This window comes from Scardinius erythrophthalmus, assembly GCF_964197995.2.
Source record: "Scardinius erythrophthalmus genome assembly, chromosome: 15".
NCBI lineage: Eukaryota > Metazoa > Chordata > Actinopteri > Cypriniformes > Leuciscidae > Scardinius > Scardinius erythrophthalmus.
In genome coordinates this window covers 23178188-23197233 of record NC_138235.1, presented here as the reverse complement: position 1 = coordinate 23197233, position 19046 = coordinate 23178188, and the positions used below count along the sequence as shown (strand labels likewise).

At 36.5% G+C, this 19046-nt stretch overlaps 2 protein-coding genes across 3 annotated transcripts in view; both read left to right on the top strand.

Annotated features, from left to right (window-relative positions):
• The window catches only part of lamb2l (laminin, beta 2-like), a 37978-nt gene extending 24084 nt beyond the window's left edge, over positions 1-13894 (top strand). Inside the window, exons 11-34 of the mRNA XM_081387662.1 lie at positions 211-323; positions 423-502; positions 772-928; positions 2294-2428; positions 2528-2689; positions 3189-3310; positions 4693-4813; positions 4992-5184; positions 5345-5488; positions 5682-5913; positions 6901-7064; positions 7135-7359; positions 7443-7657; positions 8757-8853; positions 8931-9303; positions 9558-9742; positions 10238-10485; positions 10577-10792; positions 10867-11011; positions 12292-12499; positions 12586-12727; positions 13094-13270; positions 13365-13524; positions 13713-13894. Of these exons, the coding sequence (XP_081243788.1) occupies positions 211-323; positions 423-502; positions 772-928; positions 2294-2428; positions 2528-2689; positions 3189-3310; positions 4693-4813; positions 4992-5184; positions 5345-5488; positions 5682-5913; positions 6901-7064; positions 7135-7359; positions 7443-7657; positions 8757-8853; positions 8931-9303; positions 9558-9742; positions 10238-10485; positions 10577-10792; positions 10867-11011; positions 12292-12499; positions 12586-12727; positions 13094-13270; positions 13365-13524; positions 13713-13849 (4151 nt within the window). The 3' untranslated portion in view covers positions 13850-13894. The remainder of the gene's footprint in view (positions 1-210; positions 324-422; positions 503-771; positions 929-2293; positions 2429-2527; positions 2690-3188; positions 3311-4692; positions 4814-4991; positions 5185-5344; positions 5489-5681; positions 5914-6900; positions 7065-7134; positions 7360-7442; positions 7658-8756; positions 8854-8930; positions 9304-9557; positions 9743-10237; positions 10486-10576; positions 10793-10866; positions 11012-12291; positions 12500-12585; positions 12728-13093; positions 13271-13364; positions 13525-13712) is intronic.
• Positions 13895-15704: 1810 nt separating this feature from the next.
• lamb2 (laminin, beta 2 (laminin S)) overlaps positions 15705-19046 on the top strand; it is a 39778-nt gene continuing 36436 nt past the window's right edge. For both annotated transcript variants that reach the window (XM_081387661.1, XM_081387660.1), the window contains exons 1-2: positions 15705-15838; positions 15969-16040. In XM_081387661.1, the coding sequence (XP_081243787.1) occupies positions 16010-16040 (31 nt within the window). In that variant the 5' untranslated portion in view covers positions 15705-15838; positions 15969-16009. The remainder of the gene's footprint in view (positions 15839-15968; positions 16041-19046) is intronic.

Genomic DNA, 19046 nt, shown 5'->3' with positions numbered 1-19046 from the left:
CTAACTTGCTGTAGATTCAGACCGTATGCAATGATTGGACAAACATTTTTTGATCCTGAGACTTCCACTTGATATATGTGAAGAGAGTTTCAACCAGTATAACAAAAAGTGTTTATGAAAAACATTACCCTATCTTTAAGTGTGAAAATAACTTTAGGGGCCTCTGTATGTGACATTTATGTGTTCCATGTATGTGTATGTCGTTGGCAGCATGTAACTGTGACCCCCGTGGCATCACCATGCTGGGGGCCCCATGTGATCAGATCAGCGGAGACTGCTCCTGCAAAAGATACGTCACTGGTCGCTACTGCAATCAGTGCCTGGTACACGCCCTCTCTCTCTCTCTCTCTCACCAATAAACCATCACATTCCTTTTAAATCTTTTTTTTTAAATGCCTGTATGTATTTTTGTTTGTGTACAGCCTGAATACTGGGGACTCAGTAATGATCTGGCAGGTTGCAGACCCTGTGACTGTGACTTTGGTGGTGCAACCAGCAGCAGGTGAGTCACTGATTGCATTTAAATGAGTGTATTTACCTTCGATTAGCAATAAGGAAGTGTCTGGTATCTGGGTGTAGTTTTGATATACCAAAATTAAAGTCCAACGTTGTTCTGGGATTTGATTAGCATTGGTACTAAGGTCAAAACTCTTTATTTGTTTAAAGAATTGAACTAAATGGAAGTGCGAACTGCAAGGTGGCCCTTGATTTGAAGAGATTTCAAGATATCTATGACAATTGTGAATAAACTCTTTTCCCTTTCACCTTCAGATGCATGATGGACAACGGTCAGTGTGACTGTCGGCCTCATCTGATTGGTCGGAAGTGTTCTGAAGTGCAGCCTGCGTTTTTCTGTGCTTCTCTGGATTATTACAAATATGAAGCAGAGGGAGCTATAGGTCACTCCCCTGATGATCCCGCTCTTCCTGTGAGTAATGCTCATTCATATAAGCACCTAATACTTGCATTTTTACATTGTGATGTTTTTTCTTTTGGCAGACTAAACTCCTAAACTTCATGTCAATTTATAAGGGTACTGCTATAAATCTTCCCCTTGTTATGAATAGGTGTCTGTTCTTCTCTTGGATGTGATGCTGGTATCATGGGCCATGGAAACAGGATCCTGCACATAGATCTAGAGAGAGTAATTTGTGTATGTCAGAGAAAGAATTCCCTGATTTTTGGGTTCAGTTGGATCTTTCAGCCCCTAACATAACTAAATGTTGATGTAATATGTTAAATGTAAAACCGTCTCCTTTGTCAGTTTACATTCATGTGAGTTAAACCCACAGGTACCTTCACTTCCGCTGCACTGTAACACAAAACACTCAGAGCCACATGCCTATCTGATACCATCATATCTTCTGAGTCACAATGGGTTTGGTGATTTAGCTTTGGTTAAAAAAAAGTTCCCCCTTAAATCAATATTTTTGTCTTCTAGTTTGCCTTCCAGTTTTTCCAGGTTGGTTTGTCATGGCACCGTACCCTCCGCAGGAACTCAGACTGACAATGCTGGTTGTCCAGACACACTATATCATACACAAACAAACCCACATACGAACTGCAGAATGCTCACTGGTCCACAGCTGAAGTGACCCAGAATAAGATCAAAGAGCAGAAGAGATGCCAGCCCGTCAGTGCGAGTTATTAATGCCCACCAAACACACACCAGGACTGTTTGGTTCACACAGTCTCTCACTCTCTCGTCCATCATCATTACAGTTTACGCTCTCACTGCCTGCCACCTCACACACTTCTTTCAGAAAGAGTGTCAAGTTGTGCTCTGCTTTTGCATTTGTGCTTGGAAAGACATTTTTATTGCCTACTGTATAGTGCACAATATTCTTTAAAGGGATAGTTCACCCAAAAATGAATTTTCATTTTTGGGTGAACTATGCCTTTAAAAGTTTCTTTCTAGCATTATAAATGCTTGTCACTTTTGAGCAATTGAATGTTTCCTTGCTGAATAAAAGTATTATTATTATTTTTTTTTTTATACTGACCCCAAACTTTCATGTTTATTGTAATTTCTTGTGCAGTCATAACTTTCAAAATGGAAGGTCAAGTTGAGCACATTGCATTGTGGGATATAATATCTCATGCAATATGCTCTGGTTATGTAATGCACATTTGGAAATGTGCTTACTGTGTGCACAGTATAAATAATATTACTAGAAGATTAGTATGAGATTATGGTGATATGCCACTCTGCACATAGAGTATTCATGTTATCTAGTATAAATGTTATATCTTGAATATTAAGGTGAGCACGATATGTGTGCTTGTTGTTTAGGGCAATCCGAGGCCTCAGGCTGAGACCGACTGTGTGCAGCATCTCAACAATCAGCTGAGAAGACACCGCCGTCACCGTCACATCGCCCAGCAACAGAGGGCAGCACTGAGACGGATCCGACAGTTGCAACAAACAGTGAGTTTCCCTTCAGATAACTCCACCTCCACCTTTATCAGCTGCTATATACCTTAAACTGCTATATCCTTTTTAATATGAGTCTGTGTCTGTTTTCAGCCCAGCGTGAGCATAGTGCACAGAGAGAGACAGCCGGGTCAGATGGTCACATGGACCGGGCCGGGCTTCGCTCGGGCTAAAGATGGAGCTGGCCTAGAGTTCACCATCAACAACATCCCTTACGCCATGGAATATGACATCATGATCCGATACGAGCCAGAGGTTTGTGGTCGTTGTTTTCGGAACATGGTCGCTGATTACTAGCGGGTAGATCATCTTTAACCAGCCAAACAAACAACAACCAGCTGATCATACCATCTACTAGTAATGACCATCTTGCACCAGTTTAGACCAGCTACCATGTTCCAGAAACATAGATTCCAGTTTAATTAGTTACTTAAAGGGATAGTCCACTCAAAAACGAATTTTCATTTTCTCACCCTCATGTTGTTCCAAGCTTTATGACTTTCTTTCTTCTGAATGTAAAAGAAGATATTTTGAAGAATGTTGGTAACCAAACAGTTTCTTTTCCCATTTACATCCATTATATTTTTTGTCCATACAATGAAAGTCAATGGGAACCAATGATTGATGACAGATGACAGATGAATTACATTTTTGGGTGGACTATCCCTTTAATAAATATCCCATATCTAAAATTTGATTTAAAATCAATAATTTTTATAATCATTTTGTCTGTTCTTTTTTTGTTTGCATGCAGTCCACAGAGGACTGGGAAGCTTTAGTGAGCGTGACATCCATGAATTTACCCACAAGTCTCCGCTGTGGAAACATGCTGCCCACGGAGCAGATGTACACAGTCACAATGCCCCACCACAGGAGGTAATATCATTGTGTTTATTTCGGTGTGTGTCCTTGTTTACCTGACATATCGTGAATGCTTTGTTTTTGGATGCAAGTGCACATTCATAATTCTTTGCAAGCACTTCTTGCATAGTTTTGCAAGTGTACTATTATGTATAATGTACAAAGTACTATTTTATTATAGCCAACCCACGTTCCATGGCAGTTGTTTTGATCTTTTTCCTGCATGGCTGAGTTTTTAGGTGCCATTGCAATCCGACTCTAATCTGATTTCTGGCCTCGTCCCAAAGCACAGGGAATGCAGGAGCAAATTATCTCAATAATCTCTTGAGCAAAAAAAAAATATATATATATATTGGGAGAAAGTGAGAGAAACAAGAAAAATAAAGGAGCGATGGAGTCAGGTGAGCTCAGGAAGTTCAATCTGGATATGTTACTGGTCTAAGTCTTTCCATGGGGAAATAAACCCCAGGCAGGAGATAAGACCTCACAGATATTATCAAGCTGGTGGAGCTGCTGTGTAACTGTGGGTAACTAAATAAGGGTGGATGTCTGGTGCTTGAAAGGGATTTGAATTAATTTTGTAAACATAGGAAAAGGAAGCAGCTGTATGTACGAACTGTCAGGGTCAGAGTCGTGTGCTTCACCCTTTTAAAGCTGGTATAATATACTAATAGTTTGTCAATATAAATAATAATCATATCTATAGTACATGCATATTTCTGTGATATAGGCACTACTAAGATTTTTAAAGAAATACTTTATTTAGCAGCCAAGTATGCATTCAATTTATCAAAATTAAATACATTTATAATGTAACAAAAGATTTCTATTTCAAATAAATGTTATTTTTCATCAAAGAATCCTGATTTTTTTATTTTTTCATAGTTTCCACAAAAATATCAAGCAGTGTTTTCAACATTGCTAATAATAATAAATGTTTATTGATCATCAAATCATCATATTAGAATGCTTTCTGAAGGATCATGTGACTCTGAAGACTGGAGTAATGATGCTGAAAATTCAGCTTTGGAATAAATTACATTTTGAAATGTATTAAAATAAAAAGGTTTTATTTTTTAAATTGTAACAATATTTAAAAATATGAGTGTTTTTTGTATTTTTTATCAAATTGTGATTTTCTATTGTGGTTTTATTTTAAATAGGAAAACTACTGTATGATTATGGTTTATTTAAATAGATAAATGTCAATTTATGTGATAACAGTTATTTATAACTACTTACAAGCTTAAATTAGACATTTAAGGTTTTTATTGGAACCCATTGTATATGCCTACCTAGACTTGTATGTCTTAGTCTATTAATACAGATAGTCTACAAGATAAACAGTAAATTACCATTTTCGAATATTGTTAGTGATGGCATATAACTTTTGACAGGTACATTGAAATGCCAAGGCCCTTCTGCTTTGAACCAAACAACCAGTATGTGGTGTCCATCCGTTTCCAGCGCCACGGCGTGTCTCACCGACATCTCACCGCCTTCATTCTGATAGACTCAGTAAGGATCTTCTCTCATTTACCATTATCAGTCATTTACACATGTTATTAAATGCTTGAAACTAGGAACGCCTGTGATGCAATTTCCTAACCACAGATAATACAAGTGCTGCCCTCTGCTGGTGGGTGAAAAGTCTTTGGTGAAAAATGCTTATGTCTCTCTCTCTCTCTCCTTACAGCTTGTGCTGATACCCAGGTATGAGGAGCTTCCTGGTTTCCAGGGTGACGACGGCCCGGATGAGCGTCGACGGCAGGAGATGGAGGTCTACATGTGTTTGGATTCCTTCACGACCCTGCCGATGCCTGCGCTTGCGGAGCTGTGCACTACACTCATCTGCAGCATCTCTGCTATCATGCACAATGGAGCCCTGGGTGAGTCACTGTGATGGGGTCAAAGGATAAATGACTCTCCTCTGTGTCTTGTCAAAACAAGTCACATTATAACCCATCCATTCATTTTTCCTTCAGATAAATCTCATACTGTTGTTTAGATTCTTATGAATGGCTTCCTAAAAAAGTGATCTTTCTGCAGCATGTCAGTGTGACCCTCAGGGTTCACTGAGTGCAGAGTGTGACAAAGTCGGAGGTCAGTGTCACTGTAAACCCAATGTTATTGGCCATCAATGTGATCAGTGTGCACCGGGGACGTACGGATTTGGGCCATATGGCTGCGCTGGTGAGACACTTTTTTACAAATTAATATACATTTATAATGTAAAAATATATTTTTTAATATTACACTTTAATGTACACTTTATATTGTAACTGTTAATATATATATATATTTTTTTCAAATGTTATTTTAAGTATTAGATTAAACTTGACACATTTCTCATTGTCTCTCACTTCTCTTTCTCTGTCTGCAACAGATTGTGACTGCCACTCTCAGGGCTCTGTAGGGCATCAGTGTGACCCTGTGACGGGTCAGTGTCCGTGTCGGGATGGGGCGATTGGCCGCCAGTGCTCAGACTGCCAACCAGGTCAGTGGGGATTCCCCAACTGTAGGCAGTGCCAATGTAATGGCCATGCAGAGAGCTGTGACCCTGAAACAGGCGCCTGCTATGAGTGCAGAGACTACACAGCTGGACAGCTGTGTGAGAGGTGAGAAACAGTACACTGACTACATCAATTAGACCAAATCAATGTGACGAATTACATTTGGGTCACTGATTTAAGTCACAATGTAATGCACACTTTGCAAAGGAGGATGAGGCAGTTAGAAACTATATATAAAGTACAACAGTGAATTATTTAAAAAAGCAAATTAATTTGAATTTGAATTTATTTATTTTAAAAGGGACAATGCACATCAATTAACATGAGCACTCAAATCCATCATGTAAATGTGCCATATTTAGCCATACAGGCTATTTTTCATCAGCTTTTTCAACTTTTGAACTGTAGGGTATTTAAAAAAAAAGATGTTAATGCTTTTATCAAGCAAGAATGCAGTAACTTGATCAAAAGTGACTGTAAATAATTTTTCATTTCATTTCTATTTCAAATTAATGCTGTTCTTTCGGACTTTCTATTCATCAAAGAATCCTGAAAAAAAATGTGTTACGGTTTCCACAAAAATATGAATCAACTGTTTTCAACATAGATAATAATAAGAAATGTTTCTTGTACAGTAAATCAGCATATTAGAATGATTTCTGAAGGATCATGTGACACTGAGGTAATGATGCTGAAAATTTAGCTTTGCCATCCCAGGGATAAATTATATATTACAATAGAAAAGAGTTATTTTAAATTGAAATATTATTTCACAATATTAACATTTTTAATGATTTTTTTATTTAATGAATGCAGCCTTGGTGAGCATGAGAGACTTTCAAAAACAATAAACAAAAAAACGTACTGGCCTGAAACATTTGAAAAGTAGTGTAAAAATATCAAAAACAAAATATTTGTACATTGCTAAAAAATATTATTTTTAATAAATAATAAAGTATGGTATGATACTAATAGAAACTTAACACCAGACTGCCCTATAAAAAAAATTAACGAGACAAAGTAATTAGAAGTAAAATGAATAAAATGTTGTTCAGTACAGAAATTAAATAGATTATTCTGTCCTTTCTTTAGGTGTGTAAACGGGTTCTATGGTGACCCAGTATTGGGTTCTGGTGAGCACTGTCGCCCCTGTCCGTGTCCAGGACACCCTGACAGCGGACACTCCAACGGAGCTTCCTGTCACGCAGACTATGCCTCTAACCAGATCCTCTGCCAGTGTCGTGAAGGATATGCAGGTAAAATACAGTCTGTAAATCAACAGTTTTTGATTCGAATTTAGTAGGTTAACTGACTGTCCTGTCTCAGGTCCTCGCTGTGATCGCTGCGCTCCTGGTTACTATGGTGATCCTGAGCAGCCTGGTGGGACGTGCAGGCCGTGCCAGTGCAACGGGAACATTGAACCCCAGGACCCAGAGTCATGTGATCCACGAACCGGCCAATGCCTCAAGTGCCTGTATAACACTGACGGCCACTCTTGCTCTGAGTGTAAATTGGGTTATTATGGAAACGCATTCGCCCGGGACTGTAGGCGTAAGTACAGTGACTTAAAACTTTAAAACTGTGAATGAATTCATGCATTTAAATCTAACTCTGCACTCTGTCTCATCCTGCAGGCTGTACTTGTGTAACTGCTGGCACTTTACAGGGCTACTGTACTGATGGAGTATGTCACTGTGATAGGCAGACTGGACATTGCCCCTGCAAACCAAACATCATTGGTCACAACTGTGACCAGTGCACCCCCAACCACTGGAACTTCGGCTCGGACTTTGGATGTGAACCCTGTGGATGCGTCCAGCCAAATGCCCTCAGCACCCATTGCAATATGGTACAGTATGACCTGTGCTATACAACATCTTTCTTTATATTCATATCTTTATCAAACCTTTATTTTATCAAGATGAAAACCTCTAGACAAGTGTGAAATGGCAGGATAAAAACTTACAATAATAAACAAACATAAACCAAAGTACATTATGACATAAAGAGATGTGACTATACTTTGCCAAGGACTCCTAAATGTGATGAAATATTAAAGTTGGTGTGTGATAAAGTGTTACTAAGCTTGACATTTTAAAAACTTCAACAAAGGTTTTTTGCAAAATGTATTAATTGATTTCTATATTATCATTATACTAAGGCTAAACCTAATTATTAATATAATAAGTAGGTTTTTTTAAACTTTCTTTTATTCAGCTGGGATACATTGAATTGGTCAAAAGTGACAGTAAAGACATTTATAAGGTTACAAAAATGTAACTTTTCTCACAGGTTCCACAAAAATATGAAGCAGCACAACTGTTTTCAGCATTGACAATTATAAGAAATGCTTCTTGAGCATAAAATCAGCATATTAGAATGATTTCTGAAGGATCATGTGACACTGAAGACTGGAGTAATGATGCTGAAAATTCAGCTTTTCCATCACAGGAATAAATTACATTTAAAATATATTCAAATAGAAAACAATAGTACTGTTTTTAATTGGTGAGCATAAGAGACACCAACTATTGAATGATAGTTTATCTTGCAAAATAATATAGATTTAAATTTAAAATATAAACTTAAATGTAAAAAACAAAACAAAAAAAACACTAGAATAGATAATCAAATATTTCAAAGTGAGCACAATATTACTTCACTTCCATAAACAGTTGTAGTAGACATTTTAGACTTAAATTATGATTAAATTATTTAAATTGAATTGATGTGATAATTATTTTAGTTTTCTTTAAATTTTTTAATTGTTGTTGTTTTTTGGGATTATTTCATTTATTTCCTTTTTTAATATATTTTTTTTCCACTTTGAGTATGTTTTCCGGACTTAATCATTTTTGAAATTAGTTACAATGGCCAAATATACTGTTAATCTCTCCTCCTTTTTCTACACCCTGTTTCTTTTCTTCTGTCTCTCTTTGTACCTGTAGTTCAGTGGCCAGTGTCATTGTCAGCCAGGTTTTGGAGGACAGCAGTGCAATGAGTGCGAGACGTTCCACTGGGGTGATCCCAGAGTACAGTGTGACGGTGAGTATTGCACATATACTTCTAACTCCTCTTCTTCCCTGTGTCAGATCATTAGTGCTTTATCTCCCTCTGATCAGAGTGTAACTGCCACCCCCTGGGGTCGGAGACGGCTCAGTGTGACCGCGTAACAGGTGAGTGTGAGTGTAAGAAGGGAGCTTCAGGACTTCGCTGCGACGAGTGCGCCCGTGGCTTTACCGGAAACTTCCCCAAGTGTGTTCCCTGCCATCCCTGCTTCCAGCTATGGGATGATGTTGTGTGCCTGGTCCGCCGAGATCTGACCCACATCAAGGATGTCATTGCCATGATTCTGGAGAAGGGTGAGGTGCCCGGAGTCAGTGACGGTCGCATCCGTGAGCTGGAGAAGAAGCTAGCACAGGTTCAAGATCTGATCAAAGATGGAGACCAAGAGGGAACCTTTAACTTAATCAGCCAGGCTATTGATGACTTGAGGTAAAGCCTGCACACAGTGGGAAACACTGTAAATTTCATTACACTTTATGAAGACATTTTGAATCGTCAGATTTGTTTGTGTTACTTACATTAGCAAGGGTTACTGTACATTTTCATTCTTCCAATTGAATTTAAACCATGCATTATGTTGCAAAAGCTGTTTTATTTTTCAACAAGCTTAATTTTTGTGTTATTTTGTACATTGCTTGCACGTGAAATGATGGTATTCACGTTTTAAATGAACATGATTTCAGAGCAGAGATCGCTTTGACTGATGGGCGTCTGATGGGTGTGACTCTGGAACTGAATGTGACGGCAGACCTTGACAAAGCTCTGAAACAAGACCTAACTGCACTGGAGAAAGAACTGAAAGACTTGAACAATACGCTTCACCAGTTGCGCAGAGGGCTGGAGAACTACCTCACTGTTGGAATGGCAGGTAAATTAGTATTTCTTATCGAGTATTATGCAAAAAACACATGAAATCAAAACTGACCAATGACAATGATTTCGTTCCAAAGAATAAATGATTTGGCCTTGTAGTCTTTTCAGCAAAATTAGGCTATTGGATAAAACTAACCAATAGCCAAATAGCTATTTGGATATTATTTTAGTAAGCTCTCATTCATTATGACTCCATTCTGACATTTAACACACTTTTCTCCATCCAATTTATAGAAATGAAATCAATAAAACCTTTAATTTTTCTTTTGTTGAATATCCTGTTTCACTGCCATATTAAGGTATTAAAATAGGTTTGCAAAAGCCTGTTCACAATTTCTACGTCCTTTCGATAGATTTTGCCTAGAAAAATGTGCATAAAAACTATAGATTACATCAGCGCCTGCTCATGACCAGACCTCCTTTTCATTCACCATCATTTTGTCAAAACATTTAACCCACGTTGATATCTTTTATCATTATTCTTTTACAGAGCAATTTGAAAATGTGCGCAAGTACTACCAGAGTTCACTGAATTCAGAGCAGCGCTGTAACGCCTCCGTATACGGACCCCAAAGTCCCGTGGAACAGTCTCAAGACACACGTAACCGTACCGAAGCCCTGCTGAAAGAGAGAAAGAACAGCTTCCTGCGTACAGTTGCTGCCAACAATAGGACTTTGTCTGAACTGAAGGAAAAAGCTCACGAGATAGACCGAAATGTCCGTCATCTCAGCAACAAGGTAGAGACTTTGGGCAAAACTTTTGGTTTGGGACCAGTAGAGAACTGTTAGCTAGATCAGTGACGCATCCTTGTTTCTATTATGCTTTAAGGTATGTGGTGGCCATGGCAATGCTGAGGCAAATAGTAGCTGTCCTGATAGCCCTTGTGGAGGAGCTGGTTGTCGTGACCATGACGGTGCGCTGAAGTGTGGAGGGAAAGGATGTAATGGAACCGTTGGCGCTTCAGTGACGGCCCTGGGCCACGCTGATGATGTTCATAAGAACCTGACCGCTGCCAGCGAGGAGTTACAAACCATGGCTAAAAAGGTAAACAGGTTGAGCATGTGCAGTGTGTGTGTGCTGAGAAAAAAAGCCTGAAATAATCTCTGCTTCCATCTCAGCTTCGAGACATCGCCACACTCACCCAGACTGTGAAGACTCAAGCGAAGGACACTCTCGATAAAGCCCAGAGCAAGAGAGATCTCTTTGAGAAGTCCAACAAGATACTCAAAGACTTCATTCAGAAGATTCGAGATTTTTTGAATGGTCAGTGATTATGTGACAATATTGTTGTTGTGTCGGGAAATGCAGTGGCATTAAAGGGGGAAAAATATGAAAATGTGCTTGTCCTCATGTTGTTTGAATTTCTGGAAGGTTTAAAGGATATATTTTGCCGAATACCCCCTGGCAAAAAAAGTACAATAAATGCACACTACCTTTCAAAAGTTTACAGTCTGTAAGATTATTTAATGTTAATGTCTCGCCAAGGTCAAAAATATAGTAGTAAAACAGTAACATTGTAAAATAAATAAAAAATATAGTAAAAACAGTAACATTGTAAAATATAATTACAATTTAAATGATTTCTATTCTTATATATATTATGTATATATACTGTATATATATATATATATATATATATATATATATATGAAGAGTTCAGATGCAAAAGCCTCTAAGTGCCATCTGAAATTTTCTTCTAGAATGATTATTTTTATCAAGCTTGTATATTTAAGTTCAGTAATTTCACTTAAATGACAATTAATAGGTAATTTGCATTGCCATTTAAGTGAAATTACTGAACTTAAATATACAAGCTTGATAAAAAGGATGAAATGAAGAAAATTTCAGATGGCACTTAGAGGCTTTTGCATCTGAACTCTTCATATATATATATATATATATATATATATATATATATATATATATATATATATATATATATATATATATATATATATATATATATTAAAAATGACAGGATATATTATTATTAAAGGGATTTTCAGCATCATTACTCCAGTCTTCAGTTGTTTCTTGAGCATCAAATCAGCATATTAGAATATGACAACATTCTAATATGCTGATTTGATGCTCAAGAAACATTTCTTATTCATATCAATGTTGAAAACACTTGTGCCACTTCGTATTTTTGTGGAAATCATAATACACGTTTTTTTTTTCAGGATTATTTGATAAAATGGAAAGTTTAAAAGAACAGCATTTATTTGAAATAGAAATCTTTTGTATCATTTTGTATCTTTTGTAATCAATTTAAAGCATCCTTGCTTCATAAAAGTATTAATTTCTTTTAAAAAATAAAGAGTCTCGGTCTGGCACTGATCGCTTGGACATACTGCAAAATGTCATCTTTTGTGTTCTACAGAAGAAAGACAATCATTCAGATTTTAAATAACTCGAGGGTGAATAAATTAAAATGTTTGCACAACCTGTCATTTTAAAATGTTGAATTATGATAAATGCAAAATATCATGTATGATACATTTTTAATAGTACAACTCATGTTATATTCACGTTATATATAGAGGAGGGAGCAGATCCAGAAAGCATTGAAAAAGTGGCCCAGCAGGTTTTGGCGATCTCCTTGCCAGTCAACAGGACCGGGATGAACAACATAGTCAATCAAATCAAAGAAAACATCGACAACCTCACCAACGTGGAGGAGCTGATCAACCGCACCTCAGAGCAACTGGCCAAGGTCAAGGATCTGCTTAAAAGAGCACAAGATGCAAAGTAAGTGAGAGAATGTTGTTTACGCTCTTACACAGAAATCTGTATTCCCTCAATGATAATTTGTGTGTGATTTTGTGTTTGCCCAGGTCACAAGCTGAAGGAGTGAGCAATAATATCAATAAAACTAAAGAAGCACTTGAAACCTCTCAAAGTGCTATTAAGAAAGCTGAGAAGGAAATGACCACAGCCATGGAAAACCTCAAAAATGCCCAGAACATCACTACCACGGTAAACCTGATACTCCATTTATATAAATATGCTTATAAACTTACACTTCCATTCAGAAGTTTTTGAAAGAAGTTTATTTGAGGCTGCATTTATTTGATCAAAAATACAGTAAACAGTAATTTATTCCTGTGATGGAAAAACTGAATTACTCCAGTCTTCAGTGTCACATGATCCTTCAGAATGCTGATTTGCTGCTCTAGAAAAATGTCGTCTTCTTCTTTTATAAATGTCTTCAAGAGTGCTTTTGATCAATTTAATGTGTCCTTGCTGAATAAAAGTATTCATTTCTTCTTTTTGTTTTAATATTGACCCCAAACAGTAATGTCTGAACTGATCTAATCTCCTTTCTCTCCCTCTCTCGGACAGGTTGACAACAAACTCTTAAATTTAGACAACAGCCTCATGGATGTGATGATGCGATTGGCCAATTTGTCGGATGGAGTGGATTTATTGAAGAATAAAACGGAGCAGAACAGGGAGATGGCAAAAGATGCCAAAGCCCAGTCGGACAATGCAACTCAAGAGGCTGCTGGACTTCAAGAGGTCTGTGTATGAGTGTGAACATCTGGCTGCATTTGTTCAGTGCTTCAGACATTAACATCAATGTTATTCGTATGTGCATGTTTGTGTTTACCAGGAACTGACAAATGCTGAGAATCTGTATAAGAAGCTGAAAGAGAAAGTAGACTCAGTGGGAGGAACGGGAGAAGGTAATGTTAGCCAGAGAGCCATAGAGATGAAGAAAGAAGCAGAGGAACTGCTGAATAAGGCCACCATGGGCATGGAAACCCTCAGAAGTATGTGTCCGACTGCATTAAACACTTACTATAGTAAAGCACTGGAAATTTATGGCAGCTAAAATGAACCTATGAGCCAAGGGCATTATCATTAAGCATAAATTTAATTCTGAGTTATTTAAATATATTAATCTGTATTTTGCTCTTTTCTCATCTCCTCTTTTTTTTTCTGTTTCCCTCCTCTGAAGAACTGGAGAGAAAGTTAAACAAGAACGAGCTGAAGATGCAGAATCAGCGGGATGAACTGGCAGATCTGGAGAAAAATGTTACAGACATCAAAGAATTTATCAGATTAAAAGTCATGGGATACAATAACTGTCAGTAGGAACTGTAAATAAATGACAAAATCCTGGAATCAGTTGATACTCTCAATCGCCCTCTGTGTGATTCACATATTGTTTAATTATGACCCAAATTGCAATTTCAATAAGAATCAACAACTTTACTACATCATTTTTATGGCATTGATAACACTTCAGAATGAAGCACTAGTTATTATTGTCATAACCTTTTCAGGTGTCGGAGAGCAGGGAAACAAACTGCAGATCACCTAATATGCCAAGTCTCATTTGATGATGTCCTTGAGTCACCAACACATATTTTTTTCTCTGAACTGCTGTTTTGTTCTTATTTTGTGGAAACTTGCTGACTGTTGGCTTTGAAACATACAGTGAAACAGAACCGTCACTTATGTTACACATTTAATGTTAACGGTATCAGTTAATTCATCTTTATGAGTTATTTTTTTCGATGAATTCAGTGTTAAATTCTTTTTTTAAATAAGCCAATCAAATCAGACCACAATTTGAGAACCACTGTATTAAATAAACTGTTGTGTAACCTAGTATTGTTCAAAATGTTGGGGTTAGTAATGTTTTTTTAAATATATATTTCTTTTATTCATCAAGAATGCAATAAACCGATCAAAAGTGACAGTAAATACATTAATAATTATTATAAAAGATTTTTTATTTCAAATAAATGGTGTTTCTTTTAACTTTCTATTCATATAAGAATACCAAAAATATATATATTGTTTCCACAAAAATATTAAGCATTTATTTTAGCATTGATTATAAAAATAAATGTCTTTCAATACTGGATAAAAAAAAAATATATATATATATATATAAAAGAAAACAGTTCTTTTAAATTGATATTATACTCACAATATTGCTGTTTTTTATGTACTTTTGATCAAACTGGTAAGCATGTCTTTCAAAAACATTTTTTAAAAATCTTACCGACTCCAAACTTTTGAACGGTGGTGTACATAGACACAATGAAGTGCCTAACACCATATCATATTTTTTATATTGTGTATAAAACATATATGAACACATTAAACCTTTGATATGGAATTTAAAAGTTGTTCTGTTTTATTTATATGAAGAAACAGACACAGCTATTTTATGAATTACATCTGATCTACAGGAGAGGGCGATAGAGATGGTAGAAAACATGTAGACTCAGACTGTTGGACATAATTACAATGAAACATAATGTTTATGATTCTAATGAATATTTCAGGTTTGTTTCGGCATTTTGAACCTTTAAATTTGTGCCTATTAACTTCTTTATCTTTGCGTTATCCTTTCTGTTTTCATTTGTAATCCTGTCTGTGTTTGGATCAGTGGCTTTAGTTGACCCTGAGCTAAGCTTTGATTCATATCATACCACAAAATCATATTTGTTTCACACTATATTTTTCATTCCTCTTGACTGTCTTCTCCTTATAGTCCTATATTGTACATTTCATAGGAAACCATGTTTAATAAATCGCATCAATAAACAGGCTATATCCTGTTACTGTGGGTCTCTAGGTCTGGCTTGAATATCACTGGTTGAAATAAGTTACTAATAAAATCATTTTGTGAGCTGTACTCACATAACCAGACAATGTTTAACATGAAGGTATTTCATTTGTTTTTTTTTTTTTTGCATATGAAACTGATAAAACTTAACATATTTTAAAAAATTAATATAGTGGTGTGTAAGTTTTACTACTTACTGTTTATTGTGAGCGTCCTTTTGATTCAGTTTTGAGGAGCGCGCGCATTCCTGTTCGACTACGCGCGTTCATGTGCAGGGCGCTCCGGAAAACAAGTAGTGGATTATTTTTCCAAGACACTGAGTGGAATTCACTGTTCCCTGAGGACCATGTTGCTTTACGATTCGCAGGAATCACTTTACTCCAGCGAATGTTTTCCATCAGTCATTTCCACAGCTGTAACAGGACTTCAGAAAGTCCGTCTGATTCTGATATCGCCCAAAGTCTCATTGGCTTGACCATCGACAGTATCGCAGTAAACATGTGAGTATTCGCTTCCAGCATTATTAAAGAAATGCGTACGTTTGCGTATTATTTCTGATGTTACTAAAGGTTTTATGTGAAAGTAAGGTGAAGTTGTTTGACTGCTGAATAGTGATTTTTTATATTTTAGAGGCGCGCGGCAGCTGAAGGGAGCTCATCATAAAGCGCACCATGCGCGCGCTTCTCTTACTGTTCATCTATGGTAAGTGTAGCTTGAATAGTGAATCAAATTCTTCATGATATGCTTTTGTGGTTTTGTACTGTTATTAGAGCAAGAGTATCAATAATGTTGTTATTTTTCGTATAAAATATCTTATATTTTATCTTCATGCGCTTTTGAGAGACAGCTGTTTATTTTATTTTATTTTATTTTATTACTATATATTATACATTTTGCCATTTGAAAATCTCTCTTCTTTTTTTCCATATGTTGATATGCAAGTGTTTCATATTTGGCACTCATAGTTGGCCAGACTGATAGACTTTATGTATGTTTTAATATACTTTTGGGGCCAGAAGTATTAACTATAAGCATAGATCTAATACTTCTACACCTACAGTATGAATGTATAGAAAGTAACTCATACATTCTTTGCATTTAGATGTGTATGGCTAAGTTTAACCATTCACCAAATGTCTTTGTGCCTGACCCCACACAAGACCCGTGAATCCTTTGCACCTGTTAATATAATTGAAGTCTACTCTATTGATGTCTCAGTAGACTCGGCTCAGTTGACTTGTGATGCTCCACACAAACAATGAGTCTGAAGGGAGGCTCTTTCTAAAAGCCAAAGGTCTCCAGACCATGTTATTACCCCCCTCTGGCATCCAATTAGCTTATTTGCTTATTTCCTCTGTCTGTCTAGTTCAAGTTGAAACAAATTTACAGGCGTACTTAAAGGTAAACAAGAGGTCAGCAGGTTACAGAGAGGCCATGTGTTTTGAATTAAGTGACAGTTCTTCACTCATTGAATTAACTCAGGTTCTCTCATCTTTGCAATAGCGTTAACCAAATATGCATCCTTGATTGTTCTTTGATAAATTAGGCACACCTTTTGTATATGAGTCTAAATCTGCTCATTCGACCTTCACATTCCCTTTTTCTCAACTTTTTCTTTCTCAAATCACAACTGGGAGTTTGCCATTATCCGAATGACCTTCAGTGGGATTGTGATTAGAAATAACAAATTAAAGTGAATGAAATCAATTCTAGCTAAATAGAACATTTACATGATCTTATTAAAATGGTTTATTGATGGTGCATGTTGATAAATTCAATGGTTTAGTAGGCTAAGAGTTTTATTAGCTATTTGAATAAAAGTGTTTAATAATTTGCCAATAATGAAGTTTGGAACCCTGTTCCAGCACACGTTTTGACAGACTTCCTACACATTTTACTGTTGTCTTTCCTTCTGGTGTTAAATCTAAATCTAATCTCCTAATAGGCAAGTAATGCGGTGAACGGATGAAACATCTGTCTGGCATCAGAAAGTTTCAGAAGTCATTTTTGCAATTCAGTTTTAATAAATTAGATTTTTAGACTTGAAAGGAAGATTTGAGTTAGATTAAACTCTTATTTTAAAATATTAGGAAATTTGATTCCTCGTGCCTGTTAAAGAAGCCACAGTAAGGTCAATATCCAATTAGAGGAATTGTACGTATAACTTTGTATGTACTGATAAGAGTCACAGTCTCGTTTCCATATATATCCAGACCTCACTCATTAGTGTCCTCAGTGTATTTACTGTGTTCCATGTCTTTCTTTATCATTTAGCGTTACTGTCCAGCTGTCGTGCGCTGTAAGTTTTGTGTAAGTGATGGGCTCCAGGGCTCGGTAGGAGCCTCTGTGTCTGAGAGGATTGATAAAGCTGGAGAGAATGTGGAGGTGTCAGAGGCAGAGCAGTGGGAGTGTTATTTTTGGTGAGCCTCTAATGTAAGTAACGGGTTTGTAGGAGGCAGACAGCTGATGAGGAGATGCTCTTATTTAGTTCCTGTCACATTTATCGTCTACTGCCTGTCTGAGTTTAATTTTAAAGGCCATTGAACTGTTCACAGATTGTTTGACTGCGACAACGTTGTTCACAGACAGAGTTAATTTAAGTTGATTGTGGATAGAGTTGGCCCACAGATATTGTTGGAACTGGTTTAGAAATGATCTATATAGGTTATATATAGGCTATATGCTAATAATGTCTGATACCACTAGATGACCTCCTGTGATATTTGTGTGAATGGCCGGGGCATATATAATTTGTGCCGACCAATCACAATTAAGAATTAAGCACTTTACAATTGATAGAATTGATCATTTGTGTTAGAGGACCCTAATTCCATCATAGACTTTCTCCAAAAATCATGTAATAATCCATTCAAGCTGTCTATTCATCTTCAGAGAAAAAAAAAAATGAAATAAAAAGAAAGCCTTGATGAAAAGAAGATGAAAAGCCGTAAGGAACCTTTGTTCACAAGTTTCATCTAAAGCTTTGGTGCAATGTGGAGGAGAGGAATAGAAGAAAGGACTAATGCGGGGGGTGGAGAGGTGGTGAAATGAAAGGCAAAGAAACGTGTCTGTTTACACGAGTTGAGTTGAATAAGATTTCTGCCTCGGGGAAAGAGATTTCTAAAGAGAAAAGCGTCAGACAGCCATGGCCAAAAGTATTGTCTATGACATAACTTTTGTGTTTCGCAAAGTTTTCTGCTTCAGTGTTTTTAGATTATTTTTGACATGTTTCTATGGAAATTGATAAGCATTTTATAATTTTTAAAGGCTTTTATTTGCAAAAACGGTAACACTGTCCAATAACGTTCATTAGTTAACATTAGTTAATGTATTAACTAACATGAACTAACCATGAGCATTACATTTGTTTCTGTATTTGTTAATCTTTGTTAACGTTAGTTAATAAAAATACAGTCATTCACTGTATGTTCATGTTAGTTCACAGTTCATTTAACAAATACAACTTTTGATTTTAATAATGGATTAGTAAATGTTTAAATTAACATTAACAAAGATGAATAAATTCTGTGTAAGTGGAGTTCATTATTAGTTCATGCTAATTAATGTAGTTATCTAATGCTAACTAATGAACCTTATTGTAAATTGTTACTGGCATGCTGGATATCAGCTTCTGGGACAAATCCTGAGTGATGGCGAACCATTCTTGCCTTATTATATGTGCTCAGAGTTCATCACAGTTTGTGGACT